At 41.4% G+C, this 23,524-nt stretch overlaps 1 protein-coding gene across 4 annotated transcripts in view; it reads left to right on the forward strand.

Moving 5' to 3' along the window:
- BID (BH3 interacting domain death agonist) overlaps positions 1-23,524 on the forward strand; it is a 50,834-nt gene that overhangs the window by 19,778 nt on the left and 7,532 nt on the right. For 2 of the 4 annotated variants that reach the window (XM_081310048.1, XM_081310045.1), the window contains exons 2-3: positions 15,627-15,700; positions 20,616-20,826. In XM_081310048.1, coding sequence (XP_081166174.1) covers positions 15,689-15,700; positions 20,616-20,826 — 223 coding nt within the window. In that variant the 5' untranslated portion in view covers positions 15,627-15,688. Of the gene's footprint in view, positions 1-3,288; positions 3,334-10,994; positions 11,047-15,626; positions 15,701-20,615; positions 20,827-23,524 lie in introns of those variants that run through there. The other 2 variants (XM_081310046.1, XM_081310047.1) reach the window with 2 other exon arrangements.

The following is a 23,524-nucleotide window of genomic DNA, read 5'->3' on the forward strand; positions in this document are numbered from 1 at the left end:
CTGAAAAGCTTACTCAGTGGATCCACCTGGTCCTAGGTGAATTCCAAGCAACAGAAGTTTGTTGACTAAGTTTCTCTTTGGGGCTCCACCCTTCAATTTGTGTTTTGTCTTGGTTTTTGTTTATTCATGGCATCCCCTCCCCTCTCCCTCCTTCCCCCTCCTTCCCCCTCCCTTCAACCCTCTCCCTCCCACTCCCTGCCACTCCCTCCTTCCTTCCTCTCCCTCTCCTTCCCCCCTCCTTCTCCCTCCTTCTCTCCCTCCCCCTCCCTCTCTCCCTTTCCAGTAGTGGGGATACAATCCACAGTATACATTTTATTTTATTCTACTTGCTTTCCCTTTACCTTAAACTTATACAGGTTTATTTAAATCTGCTAACATTACTCCTTTTTTGGGGACCTGGTGATTGAACCCAGGGGTGCTTAACAACTGAGCCACATCCCTAGCCCTTGCTTTTTATTTTGAGATAGGGTTTTACTAAGTTGCTTAGGGCCTTGCTAAATTGCTGAGGCTGGCTTTGAACTCACGATCCTCCTGCCTCAGCCTCCCAAATCACTGGGATTATGGGCATGTGCCACCATGACCAGCTAACATTACTCAATGTTTAATATTATAAAAATTGTAAAATTGGGCCTGGGATTGTGGCTCAGTGGTAGAGCACTTGCTTAGCATGCATGAGGCACTGGGTTCGATTCCAGCACCACATAAAAATAAACAAAGGTATTGTGTCCATCTACAACTAAAAAATAAAAAATTTTAAAAAATTGTAAATTTGCATTTAGTTAAATTAAATCATTCATGCTTTGACTTTAATTATTTTGGTTCTGGGAATCAAATACTGGAACTCATGCATGCCAAGCACCATGCTCTGTCACAGGCTGCATCCCCCGCCCTGACAATTGTTTTTTTTTTTAAAGAGAGAGTGAGAGAGGGGGAGAGAGAGAATTTTTAATATTTATTTTTTAGTTCTCGGCGGACACAACATCTTTGTTTGTATGTGGTGCTGAGGGTCGAACCCGGGCCGCGCTGCATGCCAGGCGAGCGCGCTACCGCTTGAGCCACATCCTCAGCCCCTGACAATTGTTTTTATTTTAATGGTATTGAAAGGTAAAACTTTAGATAACTTAAAAACTGAATTGAGTTAATTAATGAGTTGTCATTATATATCCACATAATTTATAATACAGAATACCAAAACATTGATTATCAGGCAAAACTTTTAGACTTTGGGTTTTGTTTGTTTCTTTTGGCACTAGGAATCGAATGCAGGGGCACTTCACCACTACATCCCCAGCCCTTTATATATATATATATATATATATATATATATTTTTTTTTTTTTTTTTTTTAGAGAGAGAGAGAGAGAGAGAGAGAGAGAGAGAGAGAATTTCAACATTTATTTTTTAGTTATCGGCGGACACAACATCTTTGCTTGTATGTGGTGCTGAGGATCGAACCCGGGCCGCACGCATGCCAGGCGAGCGCGCTACCGCTTGAGCCACATCCCCAGCCCCTTTTTTAATATTTTTTATTTCGAGACAGGGCCTCCCTGAGTTGCTTAGGCTAGCCTTGAACTTGTGATCCTCCTGTCTGAGCTTCCTGAGTCACTGAGATCACAGGCATGTGTCACCACACCCCGCACTTTTAAACTTTTTAAAATTTCTAAACAGGTTATATCTCTGGCTGGTGTTAATGAATGTACTTTTCACTTCAAGAAAACATAAAAGAAGGAGCCGGAGTTGTGGCTCAGCGGTAGAGCACTCACGTAGCATAAAAAATAAATAAAGGTATTGTGTCCAACTACAACTAAAAAATAATACTTAAAAAAGAAAGAAAGAAAGCATAAAAGAAGCCATCATGGTGTTGTACACTTCCAAATCCAGTGACTCTGGAGGCTGAGACAGGAGGATCACAAGATCAAAGCCAGCCTCAGTAACTTAGACCCTGTCTCAAAACAAAGCACAAGAAGGGTTAGGGATGTGGCTCAGTGGTTAAACACCCCCAAGTTCAATCCCTGGTACCAAAAAAGGCATAAAAGGGACGTGTAGCTATAAAAAGTTGTGTTCATAAACATCTGCTAAAATGCTTGGATGTGACAGATAGCTCTCCAATTGTCACCTCCCAGTTTATTAGAACTATTATATCTATTTTTTACTTATAATAATTAGTTATAACTAGTATGGAATACAAAAACAGTTGTGGATATGGTTTTATTTTTCAAAGAAATGGGGTAGTATATTCCTTCCAATTTCTTGGTTTCCAGATCTCTTTACACATAAAAATTAGGAATCAAAAACCTTTTAATTAAGTAAGTGGGTTTTATCTATTAATATTTTCTATGTTAAAATTAAAACAAAAATTTTAAATGCTTATTAAGTCATTTGAAATGTATGAAATTGCTTGTTAGCATAAATATTTTAAACAGTAATTGTATTTTACAAAACAACATTTTTATTGAAAAGAACAGCATGGGGCTGGGGATGTGGCTCAAGCGGTAGCGCACTTGGTAACGCACTCGCCTGGCATGAGTGCGGCCCAGGTTCGATCCTCAGCACCACATACAAACAAAGATGTTGTGTCCACCGATAACTAAAACATAAATATTAAAATTCTCTCTCTCTCTCTCTCTTTAAAAAAAGAACAGCATGGTTTCATGTTATTTTGCAAATTTCTTAAATATCTGGGTGAATACAAGACATCTAACTTCTCAGACTGTTGTAATATCCATATCTTCCAGCCTCTAGAAAACTCTACTATGCCTTTGTGAGAGAAATAATGTCAATATTGCTGTGATTTATTTATTTATTTATTTATTTATTTATTTATTTTAGAGATGGGGTCTCGCTATGTTGCCCACATTAGTCTCAAACTTCTGGGCTCAAAGGATCTTCCTGCTTTAGCCTCTTGGTTAGCTTGGACTACAGACGTCCCTGCACTCAGTTTATTACAGAATACTTTTGACCTGATAGATTCTCTGAAAAGGGCCTCAGATACCCTCTCCTAAAGTGATTTCCCAGTGTATACCATTAATACAGGGGAACAAAAGTAGAGGCTAGAAACTGAAAAGTGATTATCATGATAGTTTATTACACCTGAGTCTGAAAAGAAGCTATGAAATACGTCATCGCTTGCTTGCTTTGGTGTTTACTTTTTTATTTTACTCATTAATGCCTTCACTTCAAAATGAAAGATTATTCCTTACTTTATCCATAATCCACTGAGATAACAGAGACTCTGTATGGCTGAATGTTGACTTTGTTATGTTCTTGATTTGTTTTTGTTTTTTTAAAGGGGAAAAACAAAGAACAAAGGTTCATCACTTATGAAAGAGCTAAGGTTTGTGAATTTCATTAATGGATAACCAAGTCTCCTCTCTTAGGCATGTATGATCCTTTCTTGATAGTGTCTTATCAAGACACCTGGCAACACTTTGACCTTGCTTTCCAAAGATAATACCCTGAATTTAGAAGAAATTTTTTGTGTGTGCGTGTGAGATTTTTGTTTGGTTTTGTTTTGCACTGTACCACTGACCTGTATCCCAACCCTTTTAGGATAGCTTGGGACACTGAGACAGGAGGATGACGACAAGCCCTAGCAACTTATTGAGGCCCTAAGCAATTTAGTGAAACCCTGTCTCAAGATAAAAAACAAAAAGAGCTGAGGATGGAGCCCAGTGGTAAAACACCCGGGTTTTCCAGTATCAAAAAACAAAACAAACAAACAAAAAAAAAAACAGAAAAAGACTATAAATTAGCACCACTGGAAAATCTCAAATATTTGGTCATTTGCATTATAAAAAAGAAAAATAACTACCAGCGGTGCAGCTGTGTGTGTGTGTGTGTGTATGTGCTTTTTAAATATTTATTTTTTAGGTGTAGATGGACACAACACAATGCCTTTATTTTTATGTAGTGCTGAGGATCCAACCCAGGTCCCACCCATGCTAGGTGAGCGCTCTACTGCTGAGCCACAATCCCAGCCCCAGTGTGTGTGTGTTTTTAATCTTTTTTTTTTTCTTTCTTTTACTGTAGTGCTAGGGATCAAACCTAGTGCCTTTTGCATGCTGGGCAACATCTACCACTAAGCTGCACCCTCAATCCCATAATACATTTTTATTCTTAGCGAAAGCATTGATCACATTTGTTATGATAGTTACGTACTGGTCATACTCTCAGAATTTGACTCTCCATTCTTCTGTTCTGATTACAGGTGTGCAGTTCCATGCCTGGCTGATTTTCTTAAGGAACTGTCATCTGTGCCCATATTTTTAAAAACTAGGATATAATTGGACGAATTGATAGTGTAAACAGAACCTTACTTGGAATAGCATATTTTTTAATGATGCTCAAGTAATCAGCAATGATGAGCCATTTTTATTTATTTGTTTTTTGGTATTGAGGATTAAATGTAATGGGTGTTTTTATCACTGCGCTACATTCCTAGCCCTTTTTATTTTTCTTATTTTGAGACAGGGTCTTATTATGTTCAGCCTCCTGTGTTGCTGGGATTATTGGCATGTCCAGCGATGACAAGCCATTTTTAAAGGAATTGAGACTGATGTTTTGTAAACAAATATCTACAAAGCCCCCCTCCAGGAAAATTGGCCTAGTCCCTGGCTTATAGGGAAGTAAGGAGGGTCACTTCCTAGTAGACCCAGGAATTTAAGATATTTGGGAGACTTGAATAAGGAAGATAAAAGGCTGAATATACAGACAAGGACCAGACCATGTATAAAAATAGAGCTGCAGTCAGGGGCTGGGGATGTGGCTCAAGCGGTAGCGCGCTCGCCTGGCATGCGTGCGGCCCGGGTTCGATCCTCAGCACCACATACCAACAAAGATGTTGTGTCCACCGAGAACTAAAAAATAAATATTAAAAATTCTCTCTCTCTCTCCTCTCTCACTCTCTCTTTAAAAAAAAAAATAGAGCTGCAGTCAGATGTCATGCCACATGTCTGTATTTCTAACTACTCAGGAGGCTGAGACAGGAGGATCACTTGAGCTCCAGAGTTCAAGACCAGCCTGGTCAACATAGCAAGACCCTGCCTTAAAAGAACAAACACAAACAAAACAAAACCCACACAGAATTCTGACATAAAGTCTGCAAAAGCCAGCCTGAAAAAACAGCCCCTTATCTACTACAAACTGCCCTCAGGCCAGCCTGCTGTATAAGGCAACCTGTGGGAAGCCTGATTGCTGTCTTTAGTAACAATTCATCAAACCAAACAGTGACTTCTGCCAGCCTCAATTGGCCAGGATTTGATAAAGAACTGACAGCTTTCCGAATTTTTGTTCCTGTCTCCAATTTGGGACCAAACAGAGAAAGTCACACATGCCTCCTAATCAGTCAGTGGGATGCCCAGCTTCTACTTCCAGCTTCCCAATGCCAGCAGCCTCTAGCCAAGGGACATCAAAGCCTTCCTTTTTTCTACCTCTTGGGATGGGGATTGACTCCCTGCTATAGCAAGCTCTGAATAAATTGCCTTTGTACTGCTCATTTGGTTGGCCTTCATTTATCCCACACAGGAATTCCAGAACATTTACAGATCCTGTGGGTGAAACTAGGTACAGTTTCTTAGATATGGTATTCTTCCCTCAGAATAGCAAATACTAGAAGCTTTTAAAATTCCAGTCTGTGCTGGGTGCTGTAATCCTGGCTAGTATAGAGGGTGAGGTAGGAGGATTACAAGTTCCAGGCCAGCCTGGGCAATTTATTGAGATCCTGTGTCAAAATAAAAAGGGATAAGGGTGTAGCTAGTTTAGTTCCCCCCAAAAAAAGTCCAATCTGAGAGATACGTTATGAAAATTTCCAGACAGAAGTTGCCTTTCTGGCTTTAGCATTTATTCTATACTGTATTATTATTTTATATTTGCAAAAGAAATATAAGGAGGTTTAGCTTGTTAGCCCTCTTGCTGCACCTATGGAAATTATCAGGTAAGCCGGGCAGGTGGCAAAACCTGTAATGCCAACTACTTCTGAGGCAAGAGGATCAAAATTTCAATATCAGCCTCTGCAACTTTTATATATACATATATATATATATATATATATATATATATATATATATATATATATATATATATATAAATGGGGCTGGGGATATAGCTTACTGGTAGAATGCCTTCGCACCCCACACACACTAAAAAGGAAAGAAGGAAAGAAAGAATTATGTCCATCTAACAAATCTAGACCTTTTTTAGAATTTTTATTTTTTTTTGGTGTTGGGGACTAAACCCAGGGCCTTGAGCATGCTAAGCACCACTCGACCACTGGACTACATCCCTAGCCCTGCAACTGGGTGTTTTCCATATACTTTCACAGCCTTTGAGCTATTTTATTGTTGTCAAATTATTGAAAACTGACAATACAAATGATTGGACTAATGATTTTGTTCATAGAAGTGCAAATGATGGGCTGGGGATGTGGCTCAAGTGGTAATGCACTCGCCTGGCATGCGTGGGGCGCTGGGTTTGATCCTCAACACCATATAAAAATAAAGATGTTGTGCCCACCGAAAACTAAAAAATAAATATTAAAAAATCTCTCTCTCTCTCTCTCTCTCTCTTTCTCTCTTTCTCTTAAAAAAAAAAGTGCAAATGAACTTTGCCCAGTTGAATGCAATTGATTATCACCTTTTGGATATTGGCCAATTTTGCATCTCTATTTAATTTTTTTCCGATCTCCCATTGCTTATGCATGTGGCTCTTTTGAATAATTTTCACATTTTATTGTTTTCCCCATTAAATAACGAGCTAACAAAAATGTTCAACAGGTGTTCATTGAAGATGATGGGGCAGGGGGAATTCCCTTCTCCAAGCCCATTCTCCCTGTTCCCCCTTTTCCTCTCTCCTTTTTTGGTGGTACTAGGAAATTGAACCCAGGACTTGGCACATGTACAAGGCAAGCGCTCTACCTTCAGCTATAACTCCAGCCCCCTACCTTGGCCTCCAAGCTGGAATTATAGGCAGTGCCACTGTACCTAGAACATTATTTTTCTGATGAAGGCAACAAGGGCCAGAAAAGCAAAGTGTTAGTGATGCCTTTTCTTTTCCTTTTTCTAGTTAATTCATACTTATCAGCCCTAAATCTAGGTGGCACTTTTTCTCTCCAGATTCCGAATGTAGGTGGAATTTTATGCCTCATTTTTTTTTCCATGCCTTATTTTATATCATACAGTTTAAGCTTTCCTGGCACCTGGCATATGGTGGACACTTGGATAGTTGATGGATGAATTAATGACTATATTCTTAAAGCAGAACACACATTTTTCATAGTTTTTATTATATTTTATAATTATGTATTTTGTACATAAACCCTTTATGGGTCATATTTGCCTTTGTGTGCCTCTTCTGTTCATAGTGCTGTACCTTGGACATGTGTCCATGCTGGCTAATGGTGGATGTGGCACACATTGACACATAGCTAGCTAAGTGATGGACCTGGAGACAAGCAGAATTGGGTTCTCCTGGCTTCTGTTTCATGTGTTCTTGCAGTGCCATATTTGAGTGATCTCAAGGTCTGTGGGTGGTGGGGGGGATATGAGAGGTAGGTGCACACAGTTTGTTCTGTAAGAAATTCTGGGAGTCAGCTGTCATCTTTGAATAGGACTATGAGGACAGAGTAACCATATATTAGCCAAGGAGATGCTGCCCTGCCCAGGTTTGGGACACTGGGTAGCCGCAGTAGTGCACACCTGTAATCCCAGCTACTTGGGAGGCTGAGACAAGAGGATCACAAGTTTGAGAGCAATCTCAGCAACTTAGCAAAACCGTGTCTCAAAATAAAAAGGGCTGGGAGCACTGGGGTTGTGGCTCAGCAGTAGAGCGCTTGCCTAGCACATGCAAGGCCCTGGATTCTATCCTCAGCATCATAAATAAATAAATAAATAAATAAATAAATAAATAAATGGTATTATGTCAACTACAACTAAAAAAATATTTTTTAAAAATTAAAAGGGGGGGGGGGCACTGGGGATGTAGCACAGTGGTAAAGCACCTCTGGGTTCAATTCCCAGTATCACAAAAAGGCAAAAGGAAATACCTTTTTTTTTTTTTTTTTTTTTTAAAGAGAGAGTGAGAGAGGAGAGAGAGAGAGAGAATTTTTAATATTTATTTTTTAGTTCTCGGCGGACACAACATCTTTGTTGGTATGTGGTGCTGAGGATCGAACCCGGGCCGCACGCATGCCAGGCCAGCGCGCTACCGCCTGAGCCACATCCCCAGCCCCGGAAATACCTTTTTATTTCCATCGGCCCTTACGTGTGCGTGCTCCTGCCCCAGTAAGACCCAGTCTTTTGCTTTGACCATGTGTGATGGTAAAGGGCTAGGCCTTTTGTAAACTTTGGGGGTTTCAGTGAATTCAGGGACATTTAGCTTCCCAGATATGAGTGAGGTTCCTGGGGCCTCTGAAAAAGGTTTACAGAGCCTAAGTAGAGACACATGAGCTATCTGTTGTCTGTTTATCTTTCTTAAAAGACTGGCTCTGAGTGTTCATGTGGCCCACACCCCCAGGTTGGGTGACTTTGCAGCTGCCAAAGCGTCCAATATCCTTGCTGGCACCCACAGGCAGAGGCCCACCTGGTACCAGGCCTGTTGCATTCAGGCACTGTTAAATGGTAGGTACTGTTTCCCTGTTTTGTTTTGTGATTGAAACAAAGTCTTGCTGTTTTGCCCAGGCCTCAAACCTCTGGGCTCAGGTGTTCCTCCTGCCTCAGCCTCCTGAGAGCTGGGACTATAGGGCCTCACAAATGTACCTAGCCTGGGCATGGGCTCCTTGTTATCAGTAATAATACAGCTGGCCTTCCATATCTGCAAGGTATGCATCTGTGTATTCAGCATGGGTTTATTTTATTTTTTTAAAATCATATCTGTACTTAACACATAGAGATATTTTTGGTCTATTCTAAATAAAATAGTATAAGAACTATTTACATAGCACTTACATTATTAGATATTATATAAGTAATCTAGAGATTTAAAAAGTATAAAGAGAATGTGTTTAAGTTACATGAAAATACTACATCATTTTATATGGCATTGAGTTTTGGTATATAAGGAGGTTCTGGAACAAATCTCCAAGGATGTTGAGGGATGACTGTGTTTGCCATCTTGGTACTACAGAGATAAGGCCTAAAAGAAATAAGGCATAAAAGGCCTCCCAGTTCTCAGTCTGCATGTTGCATGGGGCCACTGTGTTTAAGGCTTTCTGGTTCCTAAGCATGTTTTCATCCATTATCAAAGGTAAGTTGGCAGGTTACTATTTCCTGTTTCCTGCCCACCTAGCCAGTTTCCCACTGGTTCTCAGAAGGGAGGTCATATACTGGTGGCTACTTGAGCTTTTCTTCTTGCTGGTGACTTAGGTCAGGAGTTGGGGGGTTGAGATAGAATTATCGTTGACTCAGAAGCCTTTGGTTTTTGGTGGGCCTCATTGTCCCTATCCTCCTGGGCCCACTCATAGCAGACAGTTGATTCATTGAATTTCTTCCTAAATCATGAATGAGGGCTGGAGATGTGGCTCAAGTGATAGCGCGCTCCTCTCTCTTTCCTCTCTCTCAAAAAAAAAAAAAAAAAAAAAATCATGAATGAAGCCAGATGCAGGGCATCTGCTCAGAAAGTTTACACATTCTCCAAAGCCCCACCTGACCTAGGGAATACAGCATCCCCACCCCACAATTCTTTCTAGGTTTTGTCCTAGAGGAACCTGCCTATGTCTCCTCACAGCCCAAGTTAAGCCATAGTCACAGTCCCCTGGCTACCATGAGACCTGTACACAAGGTATATTTTACTTTCACATCTGGCATCATTTGATTCTGGATTTAATAGGAAAACGCCACAGCAGGGTATTTATCATGATTATTTTGTTTGTTTTTGAGATGGGGGTCTTGCTATGTTGCCCAGAGTGGCCTGGAACTCCTGGGATCAAGCAGTTCTCCTACCTCAGCCACCAAGTACTTGGAACCACAGGAGTGTGCTCTGGCTCCCAGCTGACTTAGCTCTATTTTTCAGTGGTGAAAATACTCAAATTATTTATTTATTTATTTATTTATTTATTTTAAAGAGAGAGTGAGAGAGGGGAGAGAGAGAGAGAGAATTTTTAATATTTATTTTTTAGTTCTCGGCGGACACAACATCTTTGTTTGTATGTGGTGCTGAGGATCGTACCCGGGCCACACGCATGCCAGGCAAGCGCGCTACCGCTTGAGCCACATCCCCAGCCCATACTCAAATTATTTAAATGTCCAATAACAGGAGATGGAGATGTATTATATTTTGTTGTGTGTGATACACTCACACACACACACAAATAGGGGTTTCAGTTTGGGGCACTGTTGACATTTTGGGCTGGATAAGTTGTGAAGGGCTGCTATAACCACTGTAGGATATTCCACAGCTTCCCTGACCCCTGCCTACTAGATGCTAGGAGCCCCTTCTGCCAATTCTGACAATCAAAACTACCTCCAGACACTGCTAGATGGCTTTTGTTGTTGTTGTTATAAATGGACAGCATGCCTTTATTTGTTTATTTTTATGTGGTGCTAAGGATCAAACCCAGTGCCTCACATGCGCTAGGCAAGCACTCTGCCACTGAGCTACAGCCCCAGCCCTGCTAGATGGCTTTTGAAGATCAAAATCATCCCTGGTTGAGAACTGGTGCATTAAGTTGTAGGCATTAGAATATTTTTGAAGATTATTTATTTAGTGGTCCTGGGGATTGAACCAAGGTCTTTGTGAATGCTTTCTGCTAGTGAGCTACACCCCCAGCCCCAAAAGACTATTTAAGTGAGAAAATGACCAAAATGAGTGAAAGTAGCAATATATGAAAGTCTCCATGTAGATATAGGAGCTTGAGTATTAAAATCTAGAAGGAAGTTGATCAATGTTTGCTGCCCACCCCGCTTCTGTCTTTTAGTGCGCGGGATTGAACCCCACTGGAGATAGAACCCAAGGCCTCACACTTGCTGGGCATGTTCTGTACCACTGAACTACATCCCTGCCACGACAGATGTCTGAAAAGATGTGGTAGAACAAGACAAAGAGCTCAGACCTTGAGGTAGAGGCCTGGGTTATTGTCCATTGTGCCACTACTTGGGCAGTGACTGGGAAAATGGCTTGATCTCTGTGGCCTCTTTCCTGAGGAGTAGGTTCTGTTTAATCTTTGACTTGATGCTGGTAATGATTCTGAGTTTTCCCCTTGCCCTCAAGCTGCCATCCTTCCATTCGTCCATATACACTTGTATCATTTGCTTCTGGACCTTTTTCTGTCAAACAAGTACCATACCCACCCACCAGTGGTAGAGCTAGACAGATGCTCTACCACTGAACTACACCCCCGGTCCAACCACCCTGATTTGATCATTACACACTGTATACATGTATTAAATAATCACACTGTACCCAGTAAATTTGTACAATTAAGACAGAAATAAAAATATATCCCAGTGGGAGAGCCAGCACAGCCTCCAGCTGTGCAGGGTGCCTGAGGCCAGTGAGCATCTGAGACAGGAAATGCAAGTGCTGAGAGTGGGGTGGTCCATGCCTGGTTTTGAAGGCTGAGTATCCCTGTTATGGCCAGCCTCCTTCCTGGCCTCTTCCTTTCTTCCCCAGGACAAGTTGGTTATTCATTCTCCTGTTTATTTTTTATTTCCTATGCATGTAGGAACCCTATGAAATTGCCAGTATTGTTTTTGCCCTACAAAATTAAAATTTTATTTGGCTTAACCTGATATTTTGTGTAAACTCACATATACAAATACTTGCTAAATAGAATTACCCTATTCCAACTATTCCACAGACGTTTTTGTTTAGTCTCTTGGACATCTTTTTTTTTTTTTTTTTAAGAGAGAGACTGAGATGGAATTTTTTAATATTTATTTTTTAGTTTTTGGTGGACACAACATCTTTATTTTATTTTTATGTGGTGCTGAGGATCGAACCCAGCGCCCTGCCCATACCAGGCGAGCGCTTTACCGCTTGAGCACATCCCTAGCCCTCTTGGACATCTTAATACTGATATACAACAAAACTCTTATTCTGTTTAATGATTTTATGTGTATCCAATTGTATGGATATATTTTTATTTTTTTATTATTTTTATTTTTTTAAGAGAGAGTGAGAGAGGAGAGAGAGAATTTTTTAAAATTTTTTTAAATATTTATTTTTAACATCTTTGTATGTGGTGCTGAGGATCGAACCCGTGCCGCACGCATTCCAGGCGAGCGCACTACCGCTTGAGCCACATCCCCAGCCAAGAGAGAATTTTTAATATTTTTTTTTTTTTTTTAGTTCTAGGCGGACACAACATCTTTGTTGGTATGTGGTGCTGAGGATCGAACCCGGGCCGCACGCATGCCAGGCGAGCATGCTACCACTTGAGCCACATCCCCAGCCTGGATATATTTTTATTTTTGTTTTAATTGTACAAATTTATGGGGTACAGTGTGATAATTTAATACATGTATACAGTGGGTAGTGATGTAATCAGGGTAGTTGGACAGGAGGTAGAGCTCAGTGATAGAGCATCTACCTAGCATATGTATGGCCCTGTGTATATCCCCAGTACCCCCCTCACACACACACAAAATCAGGGTCATTGACATTTCTTATAAACATCTAAAAATTATTTGATTAATACATAGTGTATATAAGTATGAGGAACAGTGTGATATTTTAATACATGTGTACAATGTATACTGATCAAATCAGGGTAATTAAGATTTTTTATTTAATAAATATATTTTTTTAAAGAGAGAGTGAGAGAGGAGAGAGAGAGAGAGAGAGAGAGAGAGAATTTTTAATATTTATTTTTTAGTTCTCAGCGGACACAACATCTTTGTTGGTATGTGGTGCTGAGGATTGAACCCGCACGCATGCCAGGCGAGCGCACTACCGCTTGAGCCATATCCCCAGCCCGGTAATTAAGATTTTTATCTTATTGCTTTGTGTTTGAAGCCTTAGAATTCTTCTCTTCTAGTTATTCATAAAATATATAATAGGTTCTTATGAATTATAGTTTCCCCACTGATCTATGGAACACTGGGACTTATTTCTTATGGTTTTTTTTTTTTGTTAATCCAATCTCTGTCTATCCTTCCCACCTTTCCAGCGTCTAGTAATCACTGTTTTACATTCAGGTTAACATTTGCGCTTTTTTTTTTTTTTTTTTTTTGTAGTGCTGGAGGTTGAACCCAGAGGGCCTCACTCATGCTAGTAAAGTGCTCTGTACTGGCTCATGTAGTAAAGTGCTCTGTACTGGCTCATGTTCGTAAAGTGCTTGTACTGAACCACACTTCTAGCCTGCATCAACTCTTTTCTTTTTTTTTCTTTTTTAAGATAGGGCATTTTTTAAACCGTTAATTAATTAACTAATTAAATGTGTTGCTGAGGATTTAACCCAGTGCCTCATACATCCCAGGCAGGTGCTCTACCATTGAGCTACAACATGCATCTTTCTCCATTTGAATTATTTCAGTTAACATAATGTTCTTCAGTTCCATCCATTTTGCTGCAAATGATAGGCTATCATTCATTTTTATGGCTGAATATTATTCCATTTGTGTGTGTGTGTGTTTGTGTGTGTGTGCTCTCGCGCGCTTATGTATGTATGATATATATGTGTGTGTATATATATATATATATATATTTATACACACACACACAAACACACACACACACACCACTTTTCTTTATCCATTGATCCATCAATGGGTCCATAGGCTGATTACATATAGTAGTTATTGTGAATGGTATAGCAATAAATATGTAGGTAGGTAGGTAGATTTTTTTTTTTTTTTTTTTTTTTTTTTTTTGGTACTGGAGATTGAACTCAGGGGCACTCAACCACTGAGCCATATCCCCGGCCCTCTTTATTTTTTATTTTGAGACAAGGTTTCACTAAGTTGCTAAGGCTAGCTTTGAATTTGCTATCCTCTTGCCTTAGCCTCCAGAGCTGCTGGGATTACAGATGTGTGCCAACACACCCAGCTAGATGTATCTTTTGTGTGCCAATTTCATTTCCTCTGGATATATACCTGGGAGTGGATAGCTGGATCATATGGTAATTCTATTTTTATTATTTTGAGGAATATTTATATTGTTCTTCAAAGTATATGTTCATCCCCAATAGTCTATAATAGTTATGTTTGTTTGTTTGTTTTTCCTGTATTGGAGTTGTTCTACCACCTCATGAAATCCCCAACCTTTTCACTTTTGAGAGTCTTGCTTAGTTGCCCGGGCTGACCTTGAACTTGTGATCCTCTTGCATCAGCTGTGCAAATAGCTGAGATTTTAAATATGTACCACTTGCCTGGCCAGGACATATTTTTTTACCTCAGTTCCCAGTTGGCATTTGTCTAGTCAGTAGTGGGTCATTTAGTTTGTCATGTGTGTCCAATGTAAGACTTAATCTTTTGTATGTCAAATGCAGTCTCTTTTTTTCATCATTTTTATTGGAAATTTTTTCTTCATAATATGAACAATTGAAGCCATGTGACTGATCGAAGGAACTGATCTGCCCCCTCCTGTCACTTACTAGTTCTGTGGCCTCAAGAAAATTCTTCCTAAAACTATATTTTCTCCCTTTTAAGTCAGGATCAATGCTGCCTGCACAGCAACATTGTGTGGAATGCAAGATCATAAAACTTGTCAAAGAAATGGGTTGGTATCTTTGTTGTTATTGGAAGGAATTGCTGTGATAGTTGTCATCCTGAGGAGATAGATTTCCTGAAAAAATTTTTTTTTAAAGAGAGAGTGAGAGAGGAGAGAGAGAGAATTTTTAATATTTATTTTTTAGTTCTCAGCGGACACAACATCTTTGTTTGTATGTGGTGCTGAGGATCGAACCCGGGCTGCACGCATGCCAGGTGAGCGCGCTACCGCCTTGAGCCACATCCCCAGCCCTCTTGAAAATTTTTAGATATATGTTGAGAGCCACAGCCGAGTCGGAATGGCCCCTGGCATTTTGCCAGAAGTAATGGTTGAGAGGCGAGCCATTAAGATGATGCTGGATTGATTCAATTGTATATTAGACCTTTACACCAGTAATAGGGCGCCCACTGCTTTGGAGCTACTTTGGAGTTCCTGTGGAGTTCTTGCAGGGTTCTGGGAGAATTGGCGCGTGGAGCCCGGTGGAGGGAGTGTATTCCCGGGAAGTGTGTGTAGAGTGCCGGTGTGTGTTCGGGAATAAAGAGTTGCTGTTTGAACCTACAAGGCTTTGTGGCGGCTCGGTTATTTGTGCCCAGACAGACTGCGGCATATATACTTTATTTACTGAGTATATTCTTGTAGGAAACTTACTAATGTAAATATTTACTTTAAAATAGTTTGTAAGCCAGATCAGCCCATTGGCTTGATCCATGAGGTCTTCCTGAGAATGAAATAGGAGAGTTAACTCTTGGATGGAGGACTGGCCCTGGGGAGTTCAAAGGGGTCTGGCAAGTCTCAGGGAAGATCCAGGAAAACTTCAGTTTGCTCACTAGGTTGTGGCCCACAATTCTGTGCCAAGGGGAAAGAAAGGAACCCGACTGAATACCATCTGCTGGCAACAGTGACCTCAGCTGCTTGGTTGCAGTGGCCAAAGTTCCTGAGCCAGAGCAGGATACAGCCACCCCACCCTCTATGTGTGTCCTTTTCTAGGTGGTGATCTTGGACCTCCGTGAACCAAAACTGAGTTGGAGCTACCAGGTGCTGCCTGTGCCATGGACTCTGAGGTCAGACTCCTGAATTCTTTTGGAGGAATTATTGGAAAGGGGACGTTAGAGGGTTGAGTGTAGGCTTGTTCTTCATGTATTTGCCTGTGGGTGCTGATCTAGCCTGACCCCAGTTCCCAGTTCCCATCTGACAGCTCTGCAAAGAGGAACCACAAATCTACAACAGAATTACCATTTCAACATCCCTGAGCCTATGGACAGTACCCATGGTGCCTGAAAAGTCTTGTGTTAGTTGGCTTTCTGTCACTGTGACAAAATATCTGAAAAATTCAACTTAAAAGTAAGATTTATTTTGACTCATGGTTTCAAAGTTTGATTCCGTAGTAACTTGGCACTGTTGTTTCTGGGCTTGTGATGAGGTAGAACATCATGGCAGAGAGAGTGTGATACAGAGTGTGATACTACCTAGTGGGCTCTGGAGAGATGTTAGTTGCATGAATAGAAGAGATTTCAGAGCTCCCACTCGTCCCCATAAGGACCAGTTATCAGTGTGGATAGTTTATTCTATGTTGGTACTAGGTGAACTTGCCCATTGTGTCTTCCAGTCCACCACATTTACTTCCTCTCCTATATTCTTTTTTTTTTTCCTTCCCCAGAGTGCAAGGAGTAGAATTTATCCAGATTATATCTGGATAAATAGAATAGAAACAGAACTCTGGCAGGGACAAGAAAGGACGCCAATAAGTGTTGCCTTCTCTCCCATATTCTTGAGATGTCTTCAGGTTAAAACACAACTGCCACATCCTCCTTGCATAGCACCCTAGACAATCTTTCCTCTCATAAGGTCCCACTTTTCCTGACACCCTTTCAGGATAGGAAGGGTGAATGTCATTACTCCTACCTACTGTTGTTTTTTTCTTTACCTTCAGGGTGAAAAAGCGGAGACACTGAAGGTTACCCAGTGTTTTACAGAGTTGGGGTTCTCACTGAACCACTGAGCAAAAATTTTCTCTTACATTTTGGGGTTTGGTCTTTCTGTCCCTGTCAGAACTTTCATCCTATTGTAGATACTTTGACTTTCTCAGATATTTTCCCCCACTCTGGAATTTTAAAAATTATGGTAAGATCCCATAATACAAAATTAGCCATTTTCACTTTTTTTTTTTTGGCAATGGGGATCGAACTTAGGGCCCTCGACCACTGAGCCACATCTCCAACCCTGTTTTGTATTTTTATTTAGAGACAGGTCTCACTGAATTGCTTAGTGCCTTGCTTTTGCTGAGGCTGGCTTTGAACTTGCGATCCCCTTGCTTCAGCCTCCTGAGCCACCAGGATTACAGGTGTGCACCATCATGCCTGGCCTGTCTTCACTATTTTTAAGTGTGTGGTTCAGGGTCATTACATGCATTGTTGTTGTACAACCATTGCTACCATCCAGTTCCAGAACATTTTCATCTCGCTCAACTGAAACTGTCCCCATCAAACACTAACTTAACTCCTCCCCGACAGCAGCCCCCGATAGCTACCATTCTTCTTTCTGTCTCTGTGAAGGTCTCTTCAAGGACCTCATATAAGTGAAATCATACAGTTTTTATCTTTTTGTGACTGGCTTATTTCACTCAGCATTCTTCTTTGAATTTATTTGCAGTACTAGAAATCAAACTCAGGCCCTTACTGGGGCAAGTATTCTACCACTGAGCTGCATCTCTCTTTTAATCTTTTATTTTGAGACAGAGTCTAAGTTGCTGAGGCTGGCGATCTTCCTGCCTCAGGCTTCTGAGTAGCTGGGACTACAGGCATGCACCACCATATCTGGCTTGAGATATATACGTTTGTAAAAACAAATGAGACTGGTTTCACTTTTTGTTACTCTTATTTAGTGTTCTTTTTGCCAGGTTTGAACACCAGATTTATTCTAATTTATTAAATGCATTGGAGGTTTCCGTCTTTTTCTCTGCATCAGAACTGATTCTATATCATAAGAATTATTTTTACTTCATTTGCATCAGTTACGTAAAATCTATAGCAGAATTTCCTAAGTGTTCCTCATTTCTCTCAATATATTTTTTCCTATGATCTAAAAAGATAAATATTAAATTCCTTCTTCAACTTTTATTACTGGAAGATTTAAAAGAGGTATAGTTCCATAGTTGGCTTGTCACAAGCTCTGTTTGTTCATGGAATGAAATAAATTCTGTTTCCCAAACCACTTCCTTTTTCATGGCACTTGCCTGTCCTCTTGGCTTTTCAGCTCACTGCAACTAAACATTTCCAGATCCCTCGTTCTCTAACATGAAATACTTCCCTTTCCTTTGCCAGCCATCTCTCTTCATTTTATGTAATAAAGATTATAGAATGTATTGGATAACCTGATCTAGCATGGCCGGCAGCTGCCGTGCCCCCACATTCAGGCTTCAGGTTCTTGTTTACCAACTCTGGATCAAAAGGTGGTCCTTGGGCAAAGACCACCTTTATTAACTTCCTTGGGCTGCTGAAACAAACTGGGTGGCTTTTAAGGACAAGAGTTTAAGCTAGGCGTGGTGGCACACACCTATAATTCCAGTAACTCCGAGAGTTGAGGCAAGAGGATCATCAGTTCCAGGCCAGCTTCCACCACTTAGCAAGGCCCTGTGTCAAAAAATAAAAAGGGCTAGGGCTGGGCGCGGTGGCTCACACCTATAATCCCAGAGGCTCAGGAGGCTGAGACAGGAGGATCTCGAGTTCAAAGCCAGCCTTAGCAATTTAGCAAGGCCCTAAGCAACTCAATGAGACCCTTTCTCTAAATAAAATACAAAATAGGACTAGGAATGTGGCTCAGTGATTGAGTGCCCCTGAGTTCAATTCCCAGTACCAAAAAAATAATAATAAAACAAAAAGGGATAGAATGTAGCTCAGTGTCTAAGTTCAGTCCCCAGTACCACCAAAAACAAACACAAAAACCCAGGAGTTTATTCCCTCACAATTCTAGTGACCAGCAACCTAAAATCAGGTCATCATTGCGGTTGCTCCCTCTTTCTGTCATTACCAGTGATCCTTGATGTTTCTTAGCTTGGACATGCATCACTTCAATTCTGGCCTCTATCTTCAGGTGGCATTTCCCTGTATGTCATAGTATATATATTTTACTCCTACAAAGACGCTAGTCATTGGACTTAGGGCTCACTCTGATGAAGTTTCTTAACTTGATTATGTCCAGATAAGATCCTATTTATGGGTACTTGGGGTTAGGACTTGAACATTTTTTTAGTGGAGACACACTTAACCCATGATACTGCCCCGGGGTTCCTTTCTTCTCTTCTAACCAGGACATCTCCTTGTGACAGAAATGGCCATGTTTTTTGAGTTTCTAAGCTGTTTTGTCCCCTCTTGGCCTCATAGTACAGGAATTGTAAGAATTAGATTCAGTAGAACTTTTGCATAAAGTTTTGCTTTTATTTGAAAGTAATTCTGAAGAAGTAACAGCCAAAGAACAATAATACACAAGTACCATATTTTTTAAAAATATTTTTTTAGTTGTTGATGTACCTTATTTTTTATTTATTTATATGTGGTGCTGAGGCTCAAACCCAGTGCCTCACATATGCTAGGAAACTGCTCTGCTACTGAGCCACAACCCCAGCCCCTCAATTTTTAAATAAAACCATATTATTTAACCTTTTTTTTTTTTTTTTTTTTTTTTTGGTGGTGTTGAGGATTGAACCCAGGGCTCATGCATGCTAAGTACTTGCTGTACCAGCAGTTTTATTTATTTTGTCCTATTAAAAAACTTTTCTCAGGGCTGGGGATATAGCTTAATTGGTAGAGAGCTTACCTCACATGCACAAGGCCCTGGGTTCAATCCCCAGCACCACAAAAAAAAAAAAAAAAAAAAAAAAAAAAAAAAAAGCTGTCCTGGGAGGTTTTTTTTTTTTTTACTTTTCTAATAAATGCTTTTTTGTGGGGCTGGGGTTGTGGCTCAATGGTAGAGTGACCGCCCAGCACATGCGAGTTGCTAGGGTCGATCCTCAGTACCACATAAATAAATAAATAAACAAATAAAAAGTTGTTTTGTTTTTCTGATGCAAATTATTAAGGACTTAGGGGATTACAATATCTTTTCACCAGCACTTTTATCTTCCTTTGTTCTTACAGCCCCTGTGAATACTTGGCATAATCTGGACAGGTCTTGGAATCCCGAGCCTTCCAGACTACTTATTCCCTCTTTATTTTAGAGCTATGGTTGCTCTGAGCACATGGTGCCACTGATGCTATAGGGACACCTTTATTTTCAAAAACCATCCTCACATGCAGTCAGCCTGCTAGAAAGGCCCCTCCTGGCTCCCATAGTGCAGGCATTTGCAGGAGCTGCATGCGGCTTAAGTGTTACCAGTAGAGATGGACAGTGAGTGGGGACTGTGTGCTCCAGCCCCTCCTGGTCAGAGCACTCTGTGGGGTTTTCATTAATTAAGCCTCTAGAAGTAGACCAAGCTAGGCCAAAGGCAATGTTGATCTGTGGTTACCACCCCCAGTACGTATTGAGAGTCTTCTGTTGGCCCAGTATCATCCTAGGCATACAAAAGAGATTATGGAAAAGAGCGAGTTGCTAACTTCTAGAAGAATAGCCAGGAAAGCTGGATTTTATTTGGTGGAATATCCCTGGTACTTTTAAAAAAATAATGTAAATACATGGATGGCATCTAAATGATATTTGCCTGAATTCCCTGAATCAGACTGTAGCATAGGAAACTCACCCCAGCCACAGATTTCAGGTAAAGCAAAAGGTGGATGAATCACTTGCAGAATTGAAGCTCTCTCTTTGGCATCTACAGGAGGCATTGCTGCAGGGATCTTGAATCTACATGAGATTCACCTCTTAGGCCAGTAAGGTTCTTTCAAGACGATCTGTACCCCATAGAACTATCTGCTCAGTTACAGGGAGGGCTTCTGGCCCTGGCCTGGGTTCCCAAGAGCCTTCCTAATTCCTCTTTTATCTTAGGTCAGCAATGGTTCAGACCTCAGGGATGAGTACATCACAAACTTGCTGGTGCTTGACTTCCTCCAAAGCTTCTCTGACTGTAAGTTTCACCAAGAGCTGAGAACTCTGGGCCAGGAACTACCTGTGCGAACTTACCTGGAGGGGGAACGTGAAGATGAGCTGCAGACTGACGGCAACCGTGCCAGTCTCTTCATGGGAAGAATAGAGGAAGGTAGGCACCTGGCCCCATCTCCTTTGTGCCAATCCTGGGCTTTGTTGTTACTAGTAACATCTGGGGATATCCATTGCCGGGTTTCTGTTCTCGCGACTAAAAGGCTCAGGGGTCACTCTAGTTAAACTGGGCTAACTGGGCTGCATGAAATAACCACACAAGAGACACAAATACCTTTTTCTTTGGGGTCGCTGTGACAGCTCCTCTGACCTTAAGGGTCCACAGAAAGAGAAAGAGAGCTAGAGCTCGTGCTGACCCCTTTTATTGAGGAGAAGCTATTCAAATGAGGCAAGGGGTCAGGTTTCAGGGGCTGAGTCTATCTTCATGATGTCCACTGTCAGCAGGTTGACTGACACCTGGGTAGGCCACACCCAAGGGCACAGTAAGAGGAGGGGACACACACAAGGCACTTCCATGGAAGATTCTATCCTAAACAGGGCAAGGGGTTATATTACAAAGGAACAGGTGAGCATAGCTTCACCCATGGGGCTGTAGCAAGACACACCCATTTCTGTGACTGAGCGCCTCAGTACCTAGCTGGAGAGTGTAACTCAGTCACCCGTAAGGTTGGCCTCCCGCAATCCATGGGCTAGAAGGGACATTTGGGCTCAGTCTTGACCCATGGAGTTTTAGGCTACTGTATATGTTCATATTATATGGTTTGATTTGTGTTTGATTGCCTCTAGTGGCAATCTACCTTCCTATGTTCATCCACCAATATGAAAAGTGTTTTCCCAAGTAATTCTGGAAACCACTGAGCTTTTCCCAAGTAATTCTGGAAACCCCTGAGCTGTATTAAATAACCTGAAGGACTCCTCAGTTTGGGTTTATGTAGTTTCAAGAACCAGAAAGTTTAAAACAGTGGTGCTGGGGTCCCATCTTTAGGCAATCTGATTTGATAGTTCTAGGGCATCACTGGTGTGAGCAAAAGCCCCACAGGTGATTCTTAAACAGCTCCACACCATCTTGAGCAGGTCCCAATCCATGTATTTAAAGGAATTTTTATATCCCATATAGAACTTCACATTTTCCCTTTTTTAAATATAAGAAAACTGAGCTAGGGGCTGAGGATGTGGCTCAAGTGGTAGTGCGCTCGCCTGGCATGCATGCGGCCCGGGTTCGATCCTCAGCACCACGCACAAACAAAGATGTTGTGTCCGCCAATAACTAAAAAGAAATAAATATTTAAAAAAAAAACTGAGCTAGGGGTAATAACTCAAGTGGTTGTCTGGCATACATGAGGCCCTGGGTTGGATCCCTGGCACAAAGGGAGGGAAGGGAATAATTGAAGTATTATGAACCTCATTTCCAGATGAGGAAACTCAGGCCCAGGGACATATAAATGACTAGAACCAGTCAAACTGATGGGTATGTCCAAGGCAGGGCTTGAGCCAGACCCCTCTTGAGCTTCTTGGGTTGCCTCCCATCGTATCAGTGCTGCCTCCTGTTACCTGTTTCCAGATTCTGAACTTTAATCCCTGTGCTCTCTTCCTTGCCTCTATTCTTTTTAGTATATATATTTTTAGATGTTGATGGACCTCAGTTTTATTCATTTATTTATATGCGGTGCTGAAAATTAAACCCAGTGCCACTAGGCAAGCGCTCTACCACCGAGCCACTAGTGCTGCTTCTGGAGAAAGAGCAAGCTGAGGAGCTCAGGACGTTGGTTCTCAGTAGTGTGCACACAGACTTTACATGAGGAACTTTTTCAAAATGTGCAGGCCTTGAGTCCTACTCCACCGACCCAGGTCAGCTGTTAGGGTGGAAGACTTCCAGGTGATTCTGACCTTGATTAGAATCACTGTCCTGGGACTGAGGGTGTAGCTCAGGGGTGGAGCATTTGCCCTGTTGCTCAAGGCCCTGGGTTCCCCCACTAGCACTGCAAAAGAAAAAAGAAATCCCTGCCCTGAAATTTCCTGTCATGGAGACTCCAGTGCCCTCTGCTGGCTCTGGGGGAGACCAACAACTGATTCTGCCTTTTGCCCAATCTCATCTTAAATCTGGTGAAAGGAAATGTGGCCAGTGTTTCCCACTAGTCAGGGTACGCCAGAAACTTTCTTTGAGCCTAACCAGTATGTCTTCTTACAGTCCTAAACTGAATAAAAGCATTTGATCTCTTGGAAAGTTGTAGGAAGGACTGAGGACAGGCATGGGCCCGCATGGCTTCACTGTCAGAAGGTGATACAGCAGTAACTACAACCAGAGTCTGTCTCCTGCGCTTTTCTCTTGCTGCTCTCTACACTGTCCCTTACCTTTAGACAGCAAATCCTGACTTGACCCAAATGGCATTTGAAAAGTAGATTAATGGGGCTGTATACTGACCTTACTAGTGCTCTGAGAGAACATTGGCCTGTGAATTAAGTACCTGACAAGTTTTGGAGGCAAGGAACAAAATAGAGACTCTGAAAACCTCAAAACAAAATCAGATATAATTTCTGATGTTGCTGATCTGGTGGATAGGGGAAGAGAGATGTGTACATGATTCACAAAAATAAGGTGGAAAGGCTTTGGCAAGTAAGTGAGGCACACATCATTTCTGAGGGAACTGTAAGGAAAAGTGGGGCCCTTTGCTCTGAAGGGAATCAGGAGGGAATTCATGACTCCAGTGAGGTTGAGCTAGGTCTAGAATGATGGCACAATGTAATTCTTTGGAAATAGGGAAGAGGAAATAGCCATTGATTAAGCAAAAGCCTGAAGA

This window comes from Spermophilus citellus, assembly GCF_964194105.1.
Source record: "Spermophilus citellus genome assembly, chromosome: 10".
NCBI classification, from domain to species: domain Eukaryota; kingdom Metazoa; phylum Chordata; class Mammalia; order Rodentia; family Sciuridae; genus Spermophilus; species Spermophilus citellus.